Source organism: Solanum verrucosum, unplaced genomic scaffold, assembly GCF_900185275.1.
Source record: "Solanum verrucosum unplaced genomic scaffold, falcon-dt-bn FXZP01000222.1, whole genome shotgun sequence".
Lineage (NCBI taxonomy): Eukaryota > Viridiplantae > Streptophyta > Magnoliopsida > Solanales > Solanaceae > Solanum > Solanum verrucosum.
In genome coordinates, this window is record NW_026020027.1 from 1,066,340 (window position 1) to 1,090,891 (window position 24,552).

Sequence of the window (24,552 nt, forward strand, 5' to 3'; positions counted from 1 at the left end):
ATAAACTGAACCCATATGACCAAAAAAAATAAACTGATATTTGAGTAAAAATATGAAAATTAAATGGAAGTGGAGTGGCGTGGGGGGGCGGGGGACAGAGCTAGAATTTTTTCAGCTGTTTTTTAATTAAAAATTTGTAGGAGTTGTGTGGGTGGGGTTTGAGTGGAAGATCCATATTTCCAACATTTGCGCATCACCCACCACGTATCCACCTGCTTCTTTTGTGTTATACGATTTTTAATTAAATATCTCGAGTTTCAATTTTTAAAAGTTTTTTTAGAAAAATATATTTTTTATCATTGTCGTTAGTAAATTGAATTGTGACCTAATATAATTTTCATATGTATTATTTGGACTCGAAATGTTTGATTAGGGTGAAGGAATTATATTCATTCTTGTTATAAATATAATTGTTTTTTCTTATGTAATCTTGATATTTTTGACTTTAGAAACATTTGATTATTATTCAATAATGAATTTTCATGTTATTATCATTCATGTTCTAGATAATTAAATGTTTCGCATTGAACTTATATTCATCAAAATAGATTATGTCTTTTTTAGCTGAGCATTTATCATAAATAACTTATTTATCCGTAATAAAAGATATATAAGTATAAATTCTACTCTTTTTATTTTTTATTTTTGAGATCACACTAATTTTGTTATTATTGTTGTTGTAGATCAATTTATTTTGTATTTGGTGAACCGATAATGTTCAAATGCCTACTAAAGTTTATTGCTCCAACAAAAATATTATGTCAAAAGTCATATAGAGATGGATTGAAAATAAAAGAGAAGTATGAAAACACTATTTTAAATATGGTGTGGATTATTAGTTTTATTCCTGAATTATTGATAGTCTTAAAAATATTCTTCTACTTGACTAACTTAACTTAAGTACACCTCGGATCATGCAACTTGAATGAAATACACCCCTAAATTTTCGTCATGTTTAGGGGTGTTTCTAACACTCCTCTCGACTTTTTTTATTAAGAGTCACATGCTCCTACAAAAGTTTGAAATTACTTGCTATGTCATGTGACAAATCAAGAATGAAAACGTATTTAAGTTCGGCTAATCAAATAAAAAAATATTTTTAAAACTATCAATAATTCAAAAACAAAACCAATAATTCGTGTCAGATTCAATAGACAATATTGAGTAGGTATATTCTTTGTGCTATATTGATATGGACTTCCACTAATATAGTTAGGTGGACAACTTTTTGTGAATGTACAAATAAATACTAAATGAAAAATGGTACATGAAAAAACGTGCATTTTGGTATCTCTTCAATATGTATAATGATGATAGCATGTAAACTTCTGGAGTAGCCATTGTTTGTAAAATTGGAGTCAATATATCAATTGTCAATGATCATGTTTCTTCAAATAAATTCATGATATATGTAGAATGGAAATTTACCATGAATTGGTCAATATTACATTTATCGTCATTTTATTGTGGTCCTACTCTTTTATATGAGTTTAATATATAAATTAGGGAAAACGCATAAATTTCCCTCTAAAGTTGTGTCGAAAAGTTAGTTACATGCTCAAACTATTGTGACGATCTATTACACACATAATCTTGTTTAAAGTGATATTAATACCCCCTTAGAATGTGACATGACAAAGAGAGTGTCTTCACCTTTCTTAAGGTGCGTGAGAAGAAAAAATTATATGTTAAAATGACGAATTTCAACACATGACACTATTTTATTTGACATATAATTATGTATTATAATTTTTAATATATTAATTATTATTATTATTATTTTTAATCTTTTTATTGGTGGCCCCAATTACTTTAAAGCTTTTTCATTTTTCTTTATTTTGAGTTGTTCTTCTTCTTCTTAAGGAATCACTGCATTTGTCGACATTGATTGTTTGAAGAAAGCACATCCAACACTCTACCCATAAAAATGAACTCTTAAAAATAGAAAGGGTGGAGAAGATGATGACTTTCATCGAAAAGTCAATAATTTTCAACTTAAAGTTCATGATTTTTCCGTTTGAACTTGCCGAAAGATTCACCGGAGAAGATCACCGAAAAAGATTCATGAGAAAGATAGTGATTTCTATTGAAAATTCATTGACATTTATGCATAAAATTCATGATTATATTGTCTAAATTTTTCAAAAGTTCACCGAATAAAATGATTTCTCAATCTTTGTCTTCTCTATTCTCCCCGGAGAACTACCAACAACCACCACAATGTTTTTTTTTTGTCTCATATCATCAATAGCATATTTGATTAATCAATTACACACAAAAAATACTAATGAATTACATACATACTTATCAAGATTTTAAAAGAATTTTACAGATCTTAAATTTTTTATTTGTTCCATCGGTCATAATGGTGTTGCCCATCGTCTATCACCGCTGCCAACATCTCTATACTTCATAATCAACTTATTGACTCCTATTTTCTCTTCAAGTTTTTATCTTTTCCTTTAATTTATGAACAATGGAGAAGAAAGAAGAAATTTATTTTAAAAAGAGATATGTATGGTGAGAGAAGGAAGATGCCCAAGTTATTAATTTTTTGTAAAAGTTAAAAAAAATATCAAGGAAAAAGGTTTTAAATTTTTTAAATAATATTATTTATGTGTGAAAACGCGTGTACTATATTTTTTTAAACACAAAACTGAGATTGTCTTTGGAAGGAGGTATTAATATCACTTTGAACAAGATTAGGTGTGTAGTAGGTCGCTACAATAATTCGAACGTGTAACTGACTTTTCGATACAAGTTCAGGGAGAAATTTATGCCTTTTCCCTATAAATTATGAGCAAGTTTATATAACTAGAATTTCATTTTAAATATACAAATAGATAAATATCTATTTGTATCAGGTGTTTAAACCAAATAAAAATTAAATGACATGTGTTTGCAGTTTGCACATAAGCTTCTATCACTTAATCATTGTTAATTATATGTATACTTTCACCCTACTAAATTACTTAACTATGATGATTTGATATAAATATTGACTTGTTTTTTTCGTATTACTACCATATCACCTATGTAAGGGTAAAATTTACAACAAATCACTTTTTAGCTCATGCATTTGAAATATAACTATTATTACGAAGTTTCAAATTTTACAAATGGGACTCAAAGAATCTTATCATTGAATACCTATATATATATATTTTGAAAAGTGATTAATGAGCGTTATTTTACCTTCGGAAAAGGGTCAAAATTGCCCATGAACTATGCGAAATAGACCACTTATACCCTCCATTACATTTTGGGATAAAAAATACCCCCGCAGTTATCCCAAGAGACCACAAATACCCTCAAGAGTTAAGACCCCAATTTTTTAGTGACGTGGCAAGCCACATGGGACTAATCCCTCCACCTAAGCATTGCCAACTAAGATTCACTACAAAAGAACTTGACTTTTAGTGGCAACAAAGTCGCCACAAAATCCCAAAATATTGCCACTAAAGGTTATGAGTGATTTTTAGTGGCGACTAAGGCTCCAACAACCATTCGCTAGTAAAACCTATTTTTTCAACAAAAAAATATGATAATTAATTTTCGATTGCGACCTAATTTTCTAAAATAAATAACTTGCAATATCCATATTAAAAACATCCAATATTATTACGAAAAATAATCAAAATTACTTCTCGATTCAAATCTCCTACTATATATATATATAATGCATCATTGTACATTTTATACATTTACATATGACATAAAAATAAAACATATAGTGTCTTCAAACTCCTACTTAATCGATATCATATTTGGTTTTTAAAAAACAATGAAGAAAAAAACACAAAATTAGAATTTAATGTTAAAAACTTTTAGTGACGATTTTTTGGGCTTTTGTGGCGACTGTTGTTGCCGCTAAAGGTCTAGTTCTTTTGTAGTGAATCCTAGTTGGCAACGCTTAGGTGGAAGGATTAGTCCCACGTGGCTTGCCACGTCAACAAAAATTTGGGGTGTTAACTCTTGAGGGTATTTGTGGTCTCTTAGGATAACAGCAGGGGCATTTTTTATCCCAAAATGTAACGAAGGGTATAAATGGTCTATTTCATATAGTTCGGGGGCAATTTTGACCCTTTTCCGTTTTACCTTTAAGAGAGCCTCAAATCACAGCCATTTTGAGTCCTGTGGCCCAATCGAAGTTATGGGCCTTTTTTGCTTCTAAAGTGGGATGGGCCAAAATGATGAAGTTATAGAATTAAGCCCACTATGGGTGTGTTTTGTATGAAGGAAAATATTTTCCACCCTATATGTTGTTTCACTTGCTTTGTATCTTGCTATTTAATTTTATCATCTTAAATTCTTCCATTTTGCTATGATTTCTTGTTTTTTTTTGTACATAATATCCTCTATAGACTCCACTTGAGGAATTATACTGATATGTTATTGTTGTTGAGTTTAATAATAGTATCTAAATGAGGTACCACATAATTTTTTTACTTGTTGATGAGTATTTTTCCATTGTAGTGAAAATTTGAAAATGAATGGTTTTGAAATTTTTTTACCCCTACTTTTCTGATAAGCAAATCTTCAAGATCAAAAGTCAAGCTGATTGAGTTTGCCAGATCGATTCAAGATTAGTCAACATCCACTTCAAGACCATTCTTGTAAACCACCCCCTCAAGCAAAAAGATGCACAATAGTAAAGACAAAATTAGGTGTATTGAATTATGAGAATGAGGTGGGTAGGTGGGGGGCGGGGGGGGGGGGGGGGGGGCTCCTATATCTTGGCAGTGTCAAGTCATTTTTCAAGTAATGGGACACTATTTTCTTCACAATAGGGGAAGGGGGAGACACAAAGAACTTGTTGAAATGTCACTATTACAAGCAAAATGTTACTATGATAGTGTGGGGGTGAATCTAAATTTAAGGCTCACCACATTCATTTGGTCCTTTCAATTGTCCCTATCACTCACTTCCTACCTTTTGACAACTCATTTTCATTTGTCAAAAAATTGAAACCTTAGCCATAGAGATCCAAAGTAGAAATATGTGTGAATTTCAAGATCTCAACAAATATTTTTATATTTTTTAATGTTTGTGTGAATTTTTACTTAGACTCATCATTTTATGGACTTGTATGAAAGATTAATTATATGTCACTCACGTCAACTAAGTATTTATAGGCATCAAAGTTCAATGCCTTCTGATGTTTGAATATGTATTTTCAAAGTTATGGATAAAGATAGCAACCTAATACATAGACGAGCAAATACATTAACTGAGCTTCACATTATCACAACATCCTCAAACTCGTCTTGTCAAACTATTGAATCTAATACTAAGTTCAATCGATTCAAAAATACTTTTAACATAATCTGATATTCTTAGAGCAACTCTACGTTATTTTATAATAAATATAAAACAATTTATTCACTAAAATTAGACACATCATACATAAAGCATTGATCTCTCGTGATTCCCATTTCCCACCCTCACAAAACGACACTATTGATTTTGATATGTCCTTTTAGTCAAATACATATAATAATAATTATCAATATAATAATAATTAAATATTATTATAAGTAAGGGCACTCCTTACTAGGGGAAAAACAGAATAAATGTACAACGACAATATTAATTTGGGTACCTCTGCACCTGGTCAGAATAGAAAATTTATTATAAATGATATTCAGTTTATTATTTTGAAGAAAAAAAAAACTTGCGGTATTTGGGTAACTGTAAATTAATTGATTCTCTCAAACATTTATTTATTTATTTTCAGTCCAATTTTTTTAATTAAATGCAAAGCTGCAGTTCGACACGTACTGCTCCCTACGGAGGAACTTATTTTTTACTACTAGGTAATTTGCGGAACAGAGAGATTGTATTTAATAAATCCGAGTTCAAAAGAGAAAATACTTAAAACAAGGTTTCAAATAAATTATGATAATAAAATATCAAACATGAAACAAATGAAGTAACACATACTATATTACCTTGAAGAAAAGTAAACTATTACTACAAAATAGTTTTAATTTTTTAGCCCATTTAGACTTGATATGAAGTTTAAGAAAATAATATTGTAAAATTTTTGAATCATGTGATCCTAAATTAAAATTATGTCAGATATATCAGAAAAATCATTTGATCTGATGACTTTAAACATATAATGTTTGGAAAATTTTGAAATTAAAAAAATTACTTAAAAAAGAAGAATCATAGATAAAAGAATTTTTAAGTCAAACAAATTGAAATAGAGGGAGTACTGCTTATAAGATTGTAAGGGATGAGGCTAGGCTAAACCCAACCTCTCTCATCTAAAGGGCTATCTACTAATCATCTACTCTAATATTCGTTTGCTATACTTTAACTAAAGCTACATCATATTCTATCTAATGATCTTTCTTAATTTTCTTTTCCAGCCTACATCTACCTCTTTCAATTTTTGCTACAACCAACTTCTTACATCTTCTTGCCAACACATCCGTTTACTTCATCTTCACATAGTCAAATCATCTCAATTTCGATTTCATCATCTTATTCGCTACAAAAGTTATTCCCTCATTTTCCATGATCAAGGTTTTACCCATTGAGGGATCGTTTGGTAGTTAGAGTTATTCAAGCATTAATGATATACGAATTAGTTATGAATGAATTTATGTATTATTGCACATTGTATTCGTTATGTAAATTTCATTTAATCATGTATTATAATGCAGATTTCTAAAATGTTAATCAAACATTGTATACATATATAACTTATTTCCTATCTACCAACCAAACATTGTATAAGTTATACAAAAAATAATACATAAATAACTTAAATCTTATCCAGCTATCAAATGACCTTCCTCAATCTTTAAAAATTTTGACTGAAAGTCAACATATTATTTCCACTGTCCCAATTTATGTAGTATTTTCGATTTTGAAAGTCAAACAATTTAAGTTTGACTGAAAATTTCAAGAGTCCCAATTTAAATCATCATTTGAATATAACAAATATAATATCTTGAAAAATACAATAGGAAAATTATTATTAATGATAAAGATAAGTTAGGGACTAAGGGCCCGTTTGGCCATGCGATATGAAATCATGATATGGCATCATGAGATGAAATTGAAGTTTTGTTTGGACATGCGATATGAAATTTTTGTGTTGTATATTTTCTCATAAACATAAAAATTCATAAGTTGTAAAACTATTAAAATAGCCCCAATTGTTTATTCAATCTTATCAAATAAACAAAAAATTATAAAATCGCATAATAAATTATTACAAAACTAATTGTAAACCACTTAAGTAATTGTTTCATCTAACTTTAATTTAATTAAAAAAAATGGACATAAATTATAGTATACTAATCTTTAATATAATCCTCCCACATAGTACGAACAATTTCCTCAAATTGAACTTGCATTTCTCGATCATGTGACCGAGAAGACGAATCAACATTGTTACTTTGAGCCATTTGTTGGTTAATATCATCCGCAACTATATTTTCATGCTCATAGACCATAGATATTTCATCAGTACTTTGGTATTCTCGCAAATAATTATGTAACTGCACAAGTTATGACACTTTTCACTTGTGTATCAATATCATAATGATTCATGCCTTGTTTCAGTATTTTAAATCTATTTTTCCAAGCTCTAAAAGTCCGTTCAATCACATTGCGCAGAGATGAATGCCTATAATTAAACAGTTATTTGGCATTTTGAGGCTCTCTTTCACTTCCTCGGTAATCTTGCAAATGATAGTGTAGTCCTTTGTATGAAGCTAAAAATTATTTTATGTTTCGGAAACCAGCATCAACAACATAATATTTATCTACCAACAAACATTTTATAAAGAATAAAGCATATGTGACGTAAATGAGACACCTTTGTGTAAATAAATAATGTTTATTCTAAGGAAGTAATTTAAAGTTACCATGTGGCGGAAATGGAAATTGTGACGTTGGTTCAACAAGTGCATTCTCAAGTACTTTACTATCATGTGCAGTATCTTCCCAACCAGCATCAACAAAGGTAAATCGCATATCAAAATCACAAGTACATAAGACATTTTGTGATGTTTTTCCTTTGCGATTACGATATGCTTGTTGCACCGCTTTAGGAACCCCCCTTCTATATATGTTCCATCAATCACACCAACACAATCATACCAAATAAAAAAATACATCAATATTAGTTTAGTGAACATAAAATAAATTGGAAGCATTATAGAATGCACTTCATAAAAATAATGTTTGTAAGAGTAATACAAATAGTGCTTCCAAGACAATGTAAAGTCATAAAATAAATATTATCTCTTTAAACAAAGTTGATATGAAATATGTAGCTAAATACTAATAACTTACACATAAAGTATGAATGTGCACTTATTAAGGCCATAAAACAATAAATTAAGTGTTGGACTAAATGAATAGAACAAATTTATTACTCAATAATCGGTTGGTGTGAGTTAAAGTGACTATATGTTGGTGAGAATAATAAATTTTATGTCGGTGAGAATAATAAATTTTAAAAAGTAATGATGTGATTATAAATTTTATTTACATATGAAATAAATGGTTAGTAAATATAAATGTGGAGTTGTTTTAACAAAATATAAACTCGTGAATCAATTTTTGTATTAAAATATCTCAAATCATGATATGAAATTACCAAATAATTTCATATCATGATTTTTGGAGAATATGGAATCATATCTCATGATATGGAATCATGAAATGAAATCATCGTAAAATTACACGTTCAAACGCTGATTCCATCTCATAATATCGCATGACCAAATGCCTACTAAATATGAAATTAATCATTAATTTTATAAAGTTAGACAAATATTATTAGATATCCTCAAATAATTTACAGTAGACAAATATTTGAGGATATCTAATAATATTTGTCTGCGAGTAATAAAAAAACAGCAGACAAAACAAGCAAAACTCAGAAAGTGAAAGAGTTGGCGCTGCAATCTTCAAAAAATCTGCTGAAAGAGAGAGAAAAAGCTTGTAAATGTTCATAAATCGCTACGATGATCTGAGATTTTTTCTCGAAATTGATTATTGAAATCAGAAGTTCAGTGAAATTATAGCTCATAGCTCTGTCAATTGCCGATTTTGATCGCCGTGTCGTTGGTAGGTTTCCGGAGAGATTCCATTGGCATTTCATTCCGGTGAATGTTATCGTAACGTTTTTTTTTTCATTTGTAGTATTTGTTATTTGGTGAATGTGAGATCTGAGTTTCAGTTTACGGAGAATTGAAATTGAAATTGAATAATTGTTTGATTTTACGTGTGATCAAGTTTGTGGATTCTTATAATTCATTATTTATTTTTTGAAAAATGTTGATAATGTAGCAATGTGAATATTGTTGATCCAAACTAGTTCAGTATTGCGGCTGAGTAGTTGTTGTTTTGATTATATATGTTGTGTTTTGCCTGTCATAGCATTTTACCTCTTTTTTATCGTTGTTTGAGCCGAAGGTATATTGGAAACAGCCTCAGGTAAGGTGCAAACCTCACATGTGAGATTACACTGGGTTTGTTGTTGTTGCTGCTGCTAGTGGTGGAGCTAGGATTTTCACAAAGGAGTTTCAATATAGAAGAAGAAAACATGTGAAGAAGCCGAGGGGATTCAACATCTACTATGTAGCTATACATAAAAAATAATTTTAACTTTGTATATACCATGTAATTTTTTGCCCAACCCCCTCGCCCCTACCAAGCTCCGCCCATGGTCGTTGCTGTTTGGTGTAATGTGAGATATGAGCTTCAGTTTACGGTAATTGAATACTTGGTTGATTTTGGGTGTGATCAAGGTAGAGGATTCTCAAAAACCTAATGCATATATATTCTTTTGTTGGAAAAAAAATGATGTTGATATTAAATTTATAGTTGGCTTGAATTGGAACCAAGTGGATATAGTTGATCCAAACTAGTTCAGGATTGTGGCGTAGTTGTTGTTGTTTAAGTATACATGTCGAGCTCTGCCTGTCTGTCCTGCTATTTCTTTAACATTTTACTGGAACTATTTATCAGTTTGAGGTGTTTCGGTGGAGTTCAATACAATAACTAGAGTATAGGACTTGTTCTTTTGTGTTTATCAGCAGGGAATGATCTTTATTTCCATTCCGTGGTAGTTTGATGTATGGTTTGACTGGACTGCACACATGAATAGTATTAATGGAGCTTGATGTTTTTTTTCCTGGTGAGCTAGAGTACTCTTTGCAGAGTTAAATAATTTTCAAATTCATTTGGAATATGATTGCGATATTCAAGAAACAATGCTTGTCTTTTCTTTTGCGCAAAAACTATTTGTCTTCTTTTTATAGAAAGTCTGAGATTATGGTGGCTTACTTGTCTTCTTTTAGTTATGTAAGTGCAACCTGTGCTTGGATGGTTTTGAGACGGAAAAGCCATAATTGCATTGAACTCTAGCGGCACAACTTACTTCGTCATTCTTTCCTCCTTGTCACGTAGATGTCAGGTTTGTTACCTCATTTGGTCGTTGAACTGAAGATTTTGTTGGGATAATTTAATTAGTGTTTGCTCTATGATGCTCAAATACGAATGCTCTGAATAGTATCCTGTGTTCTAGAAGGGGGATCAGATGCTTATTATGATGACCGTAGAGAAAGAAAATCAGACTTTGAGAATTCTGAGGATGAAACACGGAGATTCAGAATTGGTGCTTTCAGGAAAAAGGCAATCAATGCTTCCAACAAGTTCACTCGCTCCCTCAAAAAAAGAGGAAAAAAGAAAGTTGATTACAGGTTTCCTTCGGTTTTGATAGAGGATGTCCATGATGAAAAGGAAGAAAATGTTGTCTATGAATTGCATCAACAACTTCTTGACAGGAATTTGTTGCCACCCATACATGATGACTACCATACCTTGTTGAGGTGAGTTGCCTTTTGAGTTGTATAATTCTTTGGTTGACAGTATTCTCGGTTGCGCGAGTTTTGGCAATTTTCAGTGATAACTTGCACTAAAAGCAATAGAATTTGACAGAAAATGTCTCTTCAAGTCCTCCATTTGTCATGGCTATTTTGTTTTGGACCTTACTCACTGTCTAGTGAGCTGTCTGTGTCTGCACCTTGCAAGTTGTGTCCTTGTATTGGATTTAGTGATTCTTGTGCACCGATAGCAAGTATTACAATCTTATGTTAGTATTCTATTATTTATAGATTCTTAAAGGCAAGAGATTTCAACATTGAGAAAACTATTCAGATGTGGCAAGAAATGCTTAACTGGAGGAAGGAGTATGGAACAGACACAATATTGGAGGTAGTTGCATACTACAGGCGTAAATTTGTCTTGTGATTACCATAACTCTAATTTTAGCATTTTTGCTTCAACTTTATTTGCTTATTGGACCTTGTGACTGCTCAGGATTTTCACTTTGAAGAGCTGGAAGAAGTCCTGCAGTATTACCCCCAAGGATATCATGGAGTTGACAGGGACGGAAGGCCTGTGTATATTGAAAGGCTTGGACAAGCTCACCCGAACAAATTAATGCGAATCACCACAATTGATCGCTACATGAAATATCATGTCCAAGAGTTTGAAAGGGCCCTACATGAGAAATTCCCTGCATGTTCTATTGCAGCAAAGAAAAGGATCTACTCAACAACCACAATTTTGGATGTGCAAGGCCTTGTATGTTGCTTCACTGAATGGATAATTTACCAAAATTGATGACTGTCTTGAAATCTCTGTTGCATTTTTTACACAATCTAAAACTTTATGTAGCTATACAGCTTTTATTGCGACAATTAAGTACTTTTGCTTTAATGTCATATCTACATGCATTAAACACTTAAGTGGGACCGCAAATAGTTTAGCATTCCCACGGTATTTCTAAGAATTAGGTGGAGCTGTTGGGTCCTTCAATTTCTGTCTCTACATAGTTTGGATTTGCCTTTACCAAAGTGATTTATGGATTATGATATGTGGATAACATGTATTCCCATTAAACTTTGCCATACAAAGTATGTTTACCCCTCTATAAGGTCTTTTAATAGTGTTGCTCCTTATTTTTAAATAAGTCTTATAGAAGTGTTGCTGTCAGCTTACTGCTTATTGTTCAATTTCACCTATTAAGAAGTATGCCATTGATTGCAGGGAGTTAAAAACTTCACCAGGACAGCTGCTACTCTTTTGGCAGCCATGGCAAAAGTTGATAACAACTATTTTCCTGAGGTATTAGCTGTCATCATGAATGAATAGTTAAGTTAGATTTCAAGTGGTTATTCAGATTCTGTTGTTAATGATTTCTGGCATCTCTATATAGACATTACAACAGATGTTCATTGTCAATGCTGGCCCTGGCTTCCAAAAGATACTTTGGCCTGCAGCACAGAAATTTCTGGATGCAAAGACTATTGGCAAAATACAGGTGGAGGAAAGCAGGGGCTTCTTTTCTTCTACTCATTTGGTCCAACTTCAACTGACTGAATATCTGCGTTCTCATCTGCACTTTGCAGGTTCTGGAACCTAAATCTTTGGGTAAACTGCTTGAAGCGATTGACCCTAGGTTTTTCTCTCTCTATTGTTCATATAAACCTACCTGTTTGAAAAAAAATGTTAATTTCTGTATTTGATATTTTCTGTCCAGTCAGTTACCTGACTTTCTGGGTGGCTCTTGTACCTGTTCTGTTGAGTGTCGCTGCCTCAGGTCCAACAAGGGTCCATGGAGTGATCCTGAAATAATGAAGGTGGGTTTGTTGGTGTTTTCACTATTTTCTTCTTTTTATGGCTCTTCTCGTTTAAGTTTAAGGAATTATTTCTTCATGTGAGGTGACCAATAGTTTTCTACTCCACTTTTAGCTTGTACATGATTTAGAGGCAAAAACTGTGAAGCCAATATCTGGAATATCCAGAGATCTAAGGAGAATTGATTCCTCTAAACAGATACGCCCACTAAAGGTGAATTTTTACTTTGACATTCTTAGTGTTGTTTCCTTGCGTTTATTATACCTCCCGGCTCCCCCTATTTGACATATTTTGCGGTCAGGGAAGAATTAATGAGACATCAACAGCTGAATCAGTATCAGATGTTCATGACCCATGTTCTCCAATTAGACGAAGTAGCAGTTCAATTCCACAGCTGTCCCTACTTGATGAGGAAGTGAGTGTTACAGTATTATATAACCATAGTTTAGTTTAAAATGTCATTTCTTATCAAATATATCAGGTGTTTGTAATGTGCAATAATCACCATGATGTGTATACCTTCAAATATAATCATCAGATTAGTAATTTATCCATTGCTCCAAAACCAAAGGGAGAGCGAGAAAAAAAAAAGGGCCTCAATAATGGAAGGGAAAATAGTTATCATGTATTTATAGTGTGTGCAAATGCGTTCCTTTATATATGCGATACAATTATTTTACCTTAAATCTTGCTCGTGCAGGCAAGGGAATCGAATTCTACCCCCTACTGTAGTTGTGATGAGCAATTCAGCACAGGTGAACTAGTTGATGTTAATAAGCATGTCTCCCTATGTTGCCCAGAGCCTCCAGAATGCAATCTGACAAATTTGTCCACCAATGCACGACCAACTTCTGAAGGTATTTGTCTTCATTGTTTATCTATACTACCAGTAGAATATATTCTGATATGGTTGCCAGCTGGACCTGACAACTTGTTTCTAATTATGTGATATTATTTATGATGAAGACTTGCTCAACTGTAACTTCAATTATGATTTGAGCTCCATTTGGATTGTCCGAAATTTCTCATGTATTTGAAACTCGTTACTTGACAATTATATCTAATGTAAACTTGATCGCGGAGAGAGATCTCAAAATCGCTTATTTTTAGCCATACAATTATAACTAAAAGAATTTGAAGTGACATCAAAATTGGGAGAGTTGAATTCATTTAAAATAGTAATACAATGCTTAGATGTTAACAATGACGGTTACATTAGTACTAATTTTATGCTTGCAAATTAAATGTGCAAATTTATTGATTTCAAATGTTTGAAGTGAAATGGAGTCTTAATAAAATCATGTCCAAAATAAATGTCACATGATTCCCTTCTATGTAACAGTGTTAACTAGGGGTAATCATTTTCATCATTAAGACTTGTCAAAATAAATTATTTTCAGCATTCGGAAATTAAAAAAATCAGAATTTCATCTCTTTTTCTTCCTTTTTGGTGTCATACTAGTGACATACTTTTCTTTAGATGATATCTCCTCATCATGCAAAATTCATCTTACTTTTCTTTTTCTCCATTGAAGGGCACAACTTTTAAAAGTTTCGGAGTTAAAACACTAGAGGACCTTAAATTTCATTAAATTTATCACCTAACCTTTTTGAACTGAGAAACTTTATCGAATCTGTCACCTAACAAGTTGATTATATTTTGACTAAATTGGTTATCAAAAGTAATATTTTGACTAGATACTGATTTTAGCCAGATTTCCATGAAAAGTTGCTAAAATATTCATTTTCATAAGCCAATTCTCTATCCATCTCTTTCTTCTATTCATTCATTTCTGTGTGTCCACTAGACTGATGTGCATTGCCAAATCCGTAGACATCCAAGCAAGTACATCAGTTGATTTATGAGGTTATTAACTTCCAATTAAAAGATTGTGCTACTGGAACATCAGCCTGATGGGGATTCATGTCCCATTTTTTATGCGCTCTTTAGGTACATTGGTGATTCATTGGTTTGAAACGATCCAGAAAAAGGTTTTGAGCAGATGTATGCAGTGCTTGGAAAGGAAACTGGTTCCTTTCATACTCAAACTCTCTGGACTGATTCGTGGTGTGTTCTTTGAGTATTGGAGGAAACAGGCAAATGCTTCCCGTACTAGTGCATTAGAAGAAAGACAAGAAAGCAGTTCTTCTGCTTATGGTGAAGTTGTTCATAAATCAGATGAGGCCCTCCCGTGCATGGAGCGTCTTCATAAACTGGAAATGTTGTTTGAAGAAATAAAGAGAAAACCTGCTGAGATCCCAGCAGAGAAGGACCAAATGATCCAGCAATCAATGGAAAGGATCAAATCAGTGGAGGTGGACCTCGACAAGACAAAAAGGGTATGCCTTATTATTGACAGTTATATAACTTTGAACTTGGATTATTCAATTGTCGTGTTTTATATTTTTCAACAGGTGTTGCATACTGCAGTGGTGAAACAACTCGAAATTGCAGAATTGTTGGAGAACCTAAAACAAACAAGTAATCATGTAAGATTTTTTACATTACAAATATGAACTCTGTTGCTCATCATTTGTCAGATAGCCTATCAACCACCTCATTATTCTAAGGCGGGTTAGTTATGGCATCTGGTAGGTTTCTCGTTTTCCTGTCTTTTTCATTGTCATGCTTAGGGGAGAGGGGTACATGATAGGGTTAAGCATTGTTGAAAGATGAAATCAGGAAAATCAACTGTCAAGTCATATTGTCCGTTGGCTTCTTGCTTTTGCTTTCCTCCCAATTCTTTTGACGTGGAGCATAAATTTCTGAATCCACCTCTGTTGTTGTTGTTATGTTTTTCTTTGGGGGGTGGGGGGTGGGGTCTTAAACTGGGTGTTGGGGACACTATGTCAAGTATAAACTATTACCTTTCTCGCCACTATTGAAAGTTAAAAGGTTAATGCCTTTTCTTCTATGTTTCTGAAACTCAGATCTTTTTGTTGCAGCGGGGGAGGTTATTATGTTGAATATACGAGAGGGTTGATGCAACGTGAGTTTTGACTGCTAACCGTTCTGCGAGGGCAGTAGATGTTAGAGTTTCTGCACTTTTGGTACTTCTAATCCTTTTATTCAGAACTCACAGAAATGCTTCTTTCAAGATGTTCATTATACTAATAATGTGTCAAAAAGGAAAAGCCTAAAGGAAACAGCTTCAAATTTCATGCAATAAATGTGCCTTTACAAATTGCCAGTGTGAAGAATCGGCTACGTGCTGATGTTTTCCAGGAAGAACGTCTTGGCATGTGTTGAGTAGTTCTTTCGAGTTAATAGTCAAAAACACATTTAAACTATGAGTTTTTCGCGAGTTTCACACCCAATAATTAGATATTTCCTTTTCATACCTGAATTATCACTCAACATTCATTTATTTTGTCTTAGTTGTAATCTTTGAGAGTTTGAGCTCGTCATACCGAGCTTGCCTAGTGCGAGTTACTTCTCATATGTTATTTGCGAGCTATTGCATAGGAGCGGGGTTTTACCCTGTGCACACCCAAAGGGTAGTGATTGTCGGTTTCCTTTGTCATAAAAAAAAAGTTATAATCTTCAAGAGTACAATGTCCAAGGCACAAAGTATTTCGTGTTCACGCAGGATTTGAGGAAGGGTCGTAGCCCAAAGGATGTGAGTAGTGACATAGACAATCTATTCTAATACAAATATCAGTTATTGCTTTCTCTATTTAAACTCATGATCTATAAATCATACGGAGACAATTTTTGTTGTTACTTTATTTCTTGAGGACAATTATATCAATTATTTGCAACATGTAAGGACTAAGGAATGCCACCGACATTACATTAAATGACTCCATGTGGGTTAAAGATAAAATAAGAATTGTCCCATTAAAGAGGGCAGGAGTTTTTATCTTTTTTTAAAAAAAAAAAAATTACTACTCGTATCTTTTTCCCTTTGACATAAAAAAATTAAAAAAAAACTTAATATTCAAACAAAAGCGATTGGATAAGAATCACTTGCACTCAATATTTATATCAAAATCAATAAACACATGACATATGTTTACATATAAATCTGAATTAGTTAATCATATGATTAATTGTTAGGTGTAAAATATAACATTATTTACCCAATGTTGCAATTAAAATGAGTTTTATGAGGTAGTATAATTTGGTATTTGGAAGGAAAACTTGACATTGAATTGGTCACAATTATTTGTATGATAATAACTATATATATACATAGCTGTCTTGATTGATATAGTAAACTCATAAATCATGTTTAAATTTGATCGCAATTTTTTCAGATCAAACACTTGTCGGTAATTAGCAATGTCTTTGTCTAAAATATAGTATTTTTTTATAATTTATTCACTTTGGGCGTTGACTTGATAATATTATCTTCATTAATGACAATTCAACAATAAGAGACCCATTTATTAAAAAAAAATATTCATTTAACGCATTTTATATGATAAAAACTCGATTAATTTCTTTATTTAGATCAACAGGCCTATAAGTAATTTGTCAAAAAGTCATGGAATATAAAAATATATTGTTAGGGGGCATTCCACTACTAAGAAAAGCCACAAATTGATAATCCATCGAATGAGTTAATCATATTAATTGTTTGTAGCCGCATATTAGCTAAACCCAATACGAATCTTTATATAGTATCACATTTTTTGTGAAGTTTTTAAACCTACAAAGTATTTATTTTTTAAAGCGGATTCAAAAAAAACATATTGAATCGAATAGGACGTTCATCCCTCACCTAATTTTCCCATTTAAAAAATAACAGACAAAATCATGATATACAATGCTATTTCTTTCCCGATTCTATAATTGTACTTGAAGGGAATTCTGTTAGATTAAATCTTTTGCCAAGTTTTTGAACCTACAAAGTACTTTTTAGACGAATTCAGAAGCAACAAATTCAATTGGATAGAAGGTATACTCCTAAACTAGTATCTCCCATTTAAAAAATAATGGATAAAATACTGATAAGCATGACTACTTTCCCCTTGTGTTGTTGAAGTAGCATTCTCCGAAGAAAATTATTTGACTACTGTTTTCATTATACAATCGGGGGATGCAGATATTTGATGGACAAGAAGCAAATAAAACTACACTCATTTGTCATATCGGGATGATTAGGTTAAACTGAAGTAAGATTTTATAAAAAGAAACATATTCTTTATATGTCCGTATCCAATCCATCCTTGTATCAGAGCAGATCGAGCCACTAATTTGACGTCAGAAAAAACTACTTAGTTAAATTCATTGAGGTGCAACCCTCACCATGACCTCACCTGAACGCGAAATATTTCATGCACCAAATTGTTTTATAATTAATTAATAATCAAAATCACAATTGTTTCTCCCCTGTTGTTGTAGTTGAAGTAGCATTCTCCGAAGAAATTCTTCGACTATTGTCGTCATTACAGAATGGCGATATTTGGTCGAAAAGAAGCAAATAAAATTACACTTGCTTGTTATACTGGATCACTCGTCAATTAAATCAAACTTAAGCGGGATTTTACAAAAAAAAAAAACATATTCCTCATGTGTTCGTATCCAATCTATCCTTGTATCAAGCAGACTCAGCCACTGATTTGACGTCAAAATGAACTATTTAGTGAAATTCTTTGAGGTGCAACCCTCACCGTAAACTCACCTGAATGCGAAGTTTTTCATGTACCAAATTGTTTTATCATTAATTAATAACCATAACCGTAGCTACTTCTCCCTGATGTTATAGTTAAAGTAGCATTCTCCGAAGAAATTCTTCGAGTACTGTCTTCATTACATGATCGCGAAAATGAAGATATTTGACGGAGATGAACCAAATAAAACTACACTCACTTGTGTACCGGGATCACTTGCCAATTAGGTCAAATTAAAGCAAGATTTTACCAAAAAGCATATTCTTCATGTATTCGTATCTAATCTATCCTTGTATCAGAGTAGACTGAACCATTGATTTAACGCCAAAATGAACTGCTTTAGTCGAATTCATGGGGGTGCAACCTCCGTCGTGACCTCACATGAACGCGAAATATTTCATGAACTAGATTATTTTATAATTAATTATTTTTATAAAATTTATCAAATCCCTAAAAAAATCAAATTGAAGCTTACATCAATTTTGTCAATTTTCAATTCTATTTAATATTATTTTATTTTATTTCCATAAAATATACCCCTAATGCCAAAGATTATCTCTTTCATTCCCTATTTGGAGTAGAAAAATGTCCTTTGCAGAAGAACCGAGTGGATAAACATAGAAACTTTTCCCCCTTTTTCTCTTCAACCCAAATCTCGATCTACAATTAGTTTTCATTTTTCTTTGTGTTTAATCAATCAAATTAATTTTCGATGTGTTAATTGATGTCTGATTGTTAAATTTCTGGATCGAGATCGAACGAACCTTGATCAATCTGTTCCCTTTTGTGTTCAAGGTTAGAATTTTTTAGAATTAATTTCTAATTATTATATTTTCCGGTTGTTTGTGTTTATGCGGTTGTATTTTTGTTATTTTGAATAATTGATATATTTGTGGAAATTAGGGTTTTTTTTTTTTCCTTTTCGGTGACCTATTTTAGTGTGTTGATTATGGATGATTAATGTTTCGGTATCGTGTTCGGTGTTTTGGAGTTTGATTTTTGTGTTTTTATATAATTGTGGAATTTATGGCACGATCTATGATACTGAATTTTGCTAGTTTATTTGCTGTAAATTTGTAGAATTTATTAAGTTTTGATATGTAGATAGGTTGAAAACTTAAATTTCTTCTAATTTGGGCAGCATTAAATTTTTTTGTTAGAAAAGTTTTTTCATTTGGTTGTATATCCTAGATTGAATTTTGTGTTTATTAATTGTGGAATTTATGGTGTTATGGTTATTATGACATGATCTTCGATGCTAGATTTTGATAGTTTATTGTTGAGTTTAGTTGTTGTTAATTTGTATGTTTTGATATGTAAGGCAGGTTGAATTGAACCTTGATTTTCTTCTACTTTAGGGAGCATTAAATTTTTAAGTTAAGAAAAGTTCCTCGCCTTTGGTTGTATATCTAGATTGAATTTTGTGTTTATTAAATATGTAATCGTATTGCTATGGGCGGATGCAGAGCATAAGCACTAGGTTCATCCGAACCCTTGCTATCAGGGTCGAATTTTTTTGGTAAAATTTGGGGATTTCGTGGTCTCTTTGTGAAGTTAGGTGTTTTATGTTTATATTCTTTAATAGTGGTATCATATTATCTATTGGCATCCATGCTACCAGAAGGCTGAATGGTGCATTTGGTTGAATGTTTGTTTTTATTTACCTAGAGGATTAGGGATCAATTCTCACTTAATATGCTTTTTCTTCTTTTTTAGTGGTCATCCATGTAATAGAAAACCTAGATTTACCTCTGAAGGCTATCATGTTCCATGTCTTAGAGTTTGACTTTTGTGCTTTTCAATTGTGGAAGTTATGAAGTTATGTTTGTTGCGACATGATCTTTAATGCCAGACTTTTCTAGTTCATGTTGAGTTTATTTGCTATTAATTTGCAGAATTTGTGAAGTTGTGTTATGCAGATTCAATCTAGATATTTGTTTATTTTGGCCAGCATTATTTTTTTAGTTAGATGGTGATATGAAATGAGCTTAAATGGAGTGAGATTCATATTGCTGGCCCTAACTTGTTTGTGACTAGGCAAAGTTATTGGCAAGGATTCAATTTTTCAGTTAGAAAAGTCTCTCTTTGGTCACATATTTTTTTTTCTGAGAAAGGTAACTTGACCCTTTGGTTGTATATAGAAAAAGGTGTTTTTTCTTACCTTTTTTATTGCACATGTATATTGGATATGGTGTTGTATACACCATAGTTGTCAAGTTTCGGTCTTTTGTGGTTGTTAAATATATAACGGGAATAGCTAGGGGCAGATGAAGTACAACGAGTTACGTACTATGAACCTTAGAGGTCAAACTCATCAAGTTTAAATCCCGGATCTGCCTGTGGGAATATATTTTCCTAAAGTCACGTCGTAGGCTTGTTACATGCTTGTTATATTGTGATACCTAACTATTGTTAATCGAGGAGGTTGAAAGCATGACTTTCTCCATGTGTTGTAATTAAGTTACTGACTGTAGATATAGGCTATAACTGTTCTTCTCTTCTCTGTCTGGTGTTAACAACGAAGTTGAAATTTTTACTTCAGGGATTATTAGTGTGCTCATTTGGCATGATCTCTATGCATATCCATGCAAGAATTCGTGTTTCCATTGCTTTCTTCTTATGCAATCCAATCCTAACCAATGGAATTTTTGATTTTATCACGAGCTGGTCTTTGCAGAGGCCTGGATAGAGAGCAAGATGTATGATGTGTGCCTCACTTCTTAAATAAAATAAAATTATATCTAATCCTTTTGATACTATTCAAAGAACAGCGTTAACTTAGTCTTTCTCTTTATGGATGCTTTGACGCTCTAGTAGTGAGGTGCTGTATGAGTAATTGAGTATCTTGTCCCATAGTTGACTTAGAAGTTTGTATTAATATACATTTTCTCAATTCTTGAATGTAGTTTGCCTTTGTAGTTTGTAGGTCATTTGGTTGGGGTAAAACATGTCTCATCAACAAGAGGATGATGCTGATTACATGGCAAACGAGTATGACATGGAAGCTATAGATGATGATATGGATGACGAGTTCCATGGCCGAGATGTTGGTGGCTCTGATTCAGATGCAGATGACTATGACTACACGGTTTGTGAATTCATCCATAAAAGCTTAATTGCGGCATTTACAGGGGCGTGTTTGATGTATTGATTTAATTTTAATGATTCGTATCTCATTCTATTGAATTGTTTCTTCTCGAGTAGAATAACAAAATGCAAGATACCTCTGCTGCTGAGGCAAGGAGAGGTAGAGACATTCAAGGGATTCCATGGGAAAGGCTTAGCATAACCAGGGAGAAATACAGGCAAACGAGATTAGAGCAGTATAAGAACTATGAAAATATTCCACAATCTGGGGAGGCGTCAGAGAAGGTAAATTAAATGTGTATTTACTTATTTAATTGGTCTGAGTGATGACCTTTGTGTCTAATGGGAACATGGGTGGCTCTATCCATTTGCTATTCAACAGGTCTGCCTAGCCACAAAGAAAGAAGTTTCATACTATGACTTCAGACGTAATTCAAGATCTGTTAAATCAACAATTTTACACTTCCAGGTAATTCTATTAGCCCTCTATACTTTTTTGCTTTACTATTTGGTTATTTACATTGTATGGAACTACGGAAGACACTAGGCTAAGAATGTGTTTGAGGCTTATTTAAAGCTGACATTATTTTGGAGTGAATTTATTAGGCTGAAATATCAAACCAGGTTACTTGGATAAACCATATGATCTGTTATTTGTTGATAGAATCGTGCATATTAGTTTAATTTTCTCTAATTCTTTTAGGCAAGCTAACTTAAAAGTTTGTCACAATAATCTCGATGCTTTTTGTCTGTTTCATGGTATAGCTGAGGAATTTGGTCTGGGCAACCTCCAAGCATGACGTGTACCTTATGTCACATTTTTCCGTCATTCATTGGTCATCCTTGACCTGCAGCAAAAGTGAAGTTCTGAATGTATCAGGGCATGTAGCACCGTGCGAGGTAGGTGTTGTGAACATGGAATCCACTGGTTGTTTTAAAGCTTATTTGGTTATGACCTTTTTCTTTTTAATTTGTGATTGTAGAAGCATCCTGGGAGCCTTTTGGAAGGATTTACACAAACTCAAGTCAGCACTCTTACAGTGAAAGACAACTTGCTAGTTGCTGGGGGATTTCAAGGAGAACTAATTTGCAAGGTATGTGAAACTCTCAATGATTGGTTAGGACTTCCCTATTTTATTTGTTTATTTGTTTGCATCCACAAATGGAGCATGTGCAATTTTGAATTTTCCGCTGGTTGTGTTTGGGTCATGGGGCTGACTTTGCAGTTTCCTCTTCACCTTTAGGAAGTGAAATTAATTCCCAAGTCTCTAATCATTCTTGAAACATATGCAGTACGTAGACAGGCCTGGAGTTTGCTTCTGTTCCCGGACAACATATGACGATAATGCTATTACTAATGCTGTTGAGATTTATAACACATCCAGGTATTATGCATATTTGCATACTCCGGAGACATGCTATTTCTTAGTGAGAATGAAGCTAACTGACTAATCTTTTGTTCCTCAGTGGTGCACTTCATTTTATAGCTTCGAATAATGATTCTGGAGTTAGAGATTTTGATATGGAGAAATTTCAACTGTCCAAGCATTTCCGCTTTCCATGGCCAGTGAATGTAAGTCTCTGCGCCCTCCTGCATGTGTTTATGGGTGCACATCTACCCCAGAATGTGTAGGTGTAGGTATATACGAAGAAGGTTTTTTCTGATTATGGTGCCACTAGTGCATGCCATTAGTGATGTAGCACCAGTGCTGAAAAATTTGCTAGCTTTTACTGATTTTCAAATAAGAATTAGAATTTATGATTAGTAAAGGTTGTCAAAAAGAATACCTTTCTCTTTCTCATACTTGAATAATTCAATCTAGGGCCTTGTATATAGATATTACTCTAATCTCCCACCTTTTGATTAACAGTCTTATCCTAACATCTGTTGGTGGTAGCAAGTACTTTTGCATAGTACGGTATAACTTGACTTGTTTTCCCATTTTATACACGCAGCATGCATCACTGAGCCCTGATGGCAAGCTTATTGCAATAGTTGGGGATAATCCTGAAGGTTTATTGGTTGATTCCAGGAACGCAAAGGTACTTGTGCATTTATCTCCTCCTCTGATTTAGATCATCAGAACTGGTCTATGTTTGATGCACCATTGACTAACCAAATTTAATGCTTACAGGTTGTTTCACCATTGAGCGGACATATTGACTACTCATTTGCGTCAGCATGGCATCCTGATGGCCTAACTTTTGCAACTGGCAACCAGGATAAAACCTGCAGAGTATGGGATATACGGAACCTGTCGAAATCAGTTGTTGCTCTGAAGGGTAACCTTGGAGCTATTCGGTCAATCCGCTACACATCTGATGGAAGATTCATGGCAATGGCAGAACCTGCAGATTTCGTTCACGTTTTCGATGTAAAAAACGGCTACGAGCAGGAGCAAGAAATCGATTTCTTTGGTGAGATATCAGGTCTGTCTTTTAGTCCTGATACAGAGTCCCTTTTTGTCGGAGTCTGGGATCGCACATATGGTAGCCTTCTTGAGTTTGGACGGCGGCACAACTACTCATACCTTGATACAATTATCTAAGCACTCTCTTGCATGCTGCTTTGGGTATGTTTACTTGGCTTGAAGTGGCGCTGGCTTAACTTTGTAAAACCAGTAGCATAGTCAGGAGTTAGTAGTGGATTTGGCTGTAAATTTGTCATGTTGTGCAATTTAAGTTTGTCACATAAATTGTTGTGCACCATTTCTAAGTATCAGAGGATGTAGGATGGAGGAATGTATAAAAGAGGGAGAAACTCCAGTGATGTGAACAAGAAAAAATAGTATTCGTTTCCATAAGGCATAGGCCAGAAACTTGATCTTGTTGTGTGGTGGGGTGGGTAGGATTTCTGTTCATCATCACATCATGTATTGAGATCTTAAAATTATCCTGAAAGTTGACTCATTGATTTGCATTTGTCGACGAAGTAATTGATTTATAGTCACCTCGTCAAGTTTGTGCGCTTAAATGGATGGAATTATGAGGATTTATGTAGTCGATTCTAACTTGTTTGGGACTGAGACATGCGCAGTTGTGGTAAGTTTGTGTGCGTACTACTTTCAGGTAATCAAACACAAAGTTGATGCATCGGGTAGTTTGTATTATTATATACTCCCTCTATTCCTGAACAAGTAGATTATTGAGACTTTTTACCTAGTTTAAAAT

At 33.1% G+C, this 24,552-nt stretch overlaps 2 protein-coding genes across 2 annotated transcripts; both read left to right on the plus strand.

Moving 5' to 3' along the window:
* The first annotated feature begins 10,347 nt into the window (after nt 1-10,347).
* On the plus strand, nt 10,348-16,022 carry LOC125821219 (phosphatidylinositol/phosphatidylcholine transfer protein SFH13-like). Its single transcript, XM_049500638.1, has 14 exons — nt 10,348-10,447; nt 10,559-10,862; nt 11,148-11,247; nt 11,353-11,619; nt 12,085-12,162; nt 12,254-12,358; nt 12,447-12,496; nt 12,578-12,677; nt 12,790-12,888; nt 12,977-13,090; nt 13,376-13,532; nt 14,627-15,015; nt 15,091-15,165; nt 15,622-16,022. Exons 1-14 carry the CDS (start codon nt 10,441-10,443, stop codon nt 15,640-15,642), a joined length of 1,866 nt encoding a protein of 621 aa, XP_049356595.1. The 5' UTR covers nt 10,348-10,440; the 3' UTR covers nt 15,643-16,022.
* A 2,794-nt stretch (nt 16,023-18,816) lies between these two features.
* Nucleotides 18,817-24,329, plus strand: LOC125821228 (uncharacterized WD repeat-containing protein C2A9.03-like). The gene is made up of 10 exons (XM_049500647.1): nt 18,817-19,089; nt 21,221-21,382; nt 21,499-21,666; nt 21,764-21,850; nt 22,147-22,281; nt 22,365-22,475; nt 22,675-22,766; nt 22,849-22,954; nt 23,338-23,424; nt 23,517-24,329. Exons 2-10 carry the CDS (start codon nt 21,242-21,244, stop codon nt 23,928-23,930), a joined length of 1,341 nt encoding a protein of 446 aa, XP_049356604.1. The 5' UTR covers nt 18,817-19,089; nt 21,221-21,241; the 3' UTR covers nt 23,931-24,329.
* Nucleotides 24,330-24,552: the final 223 nt, after the last annotated feature.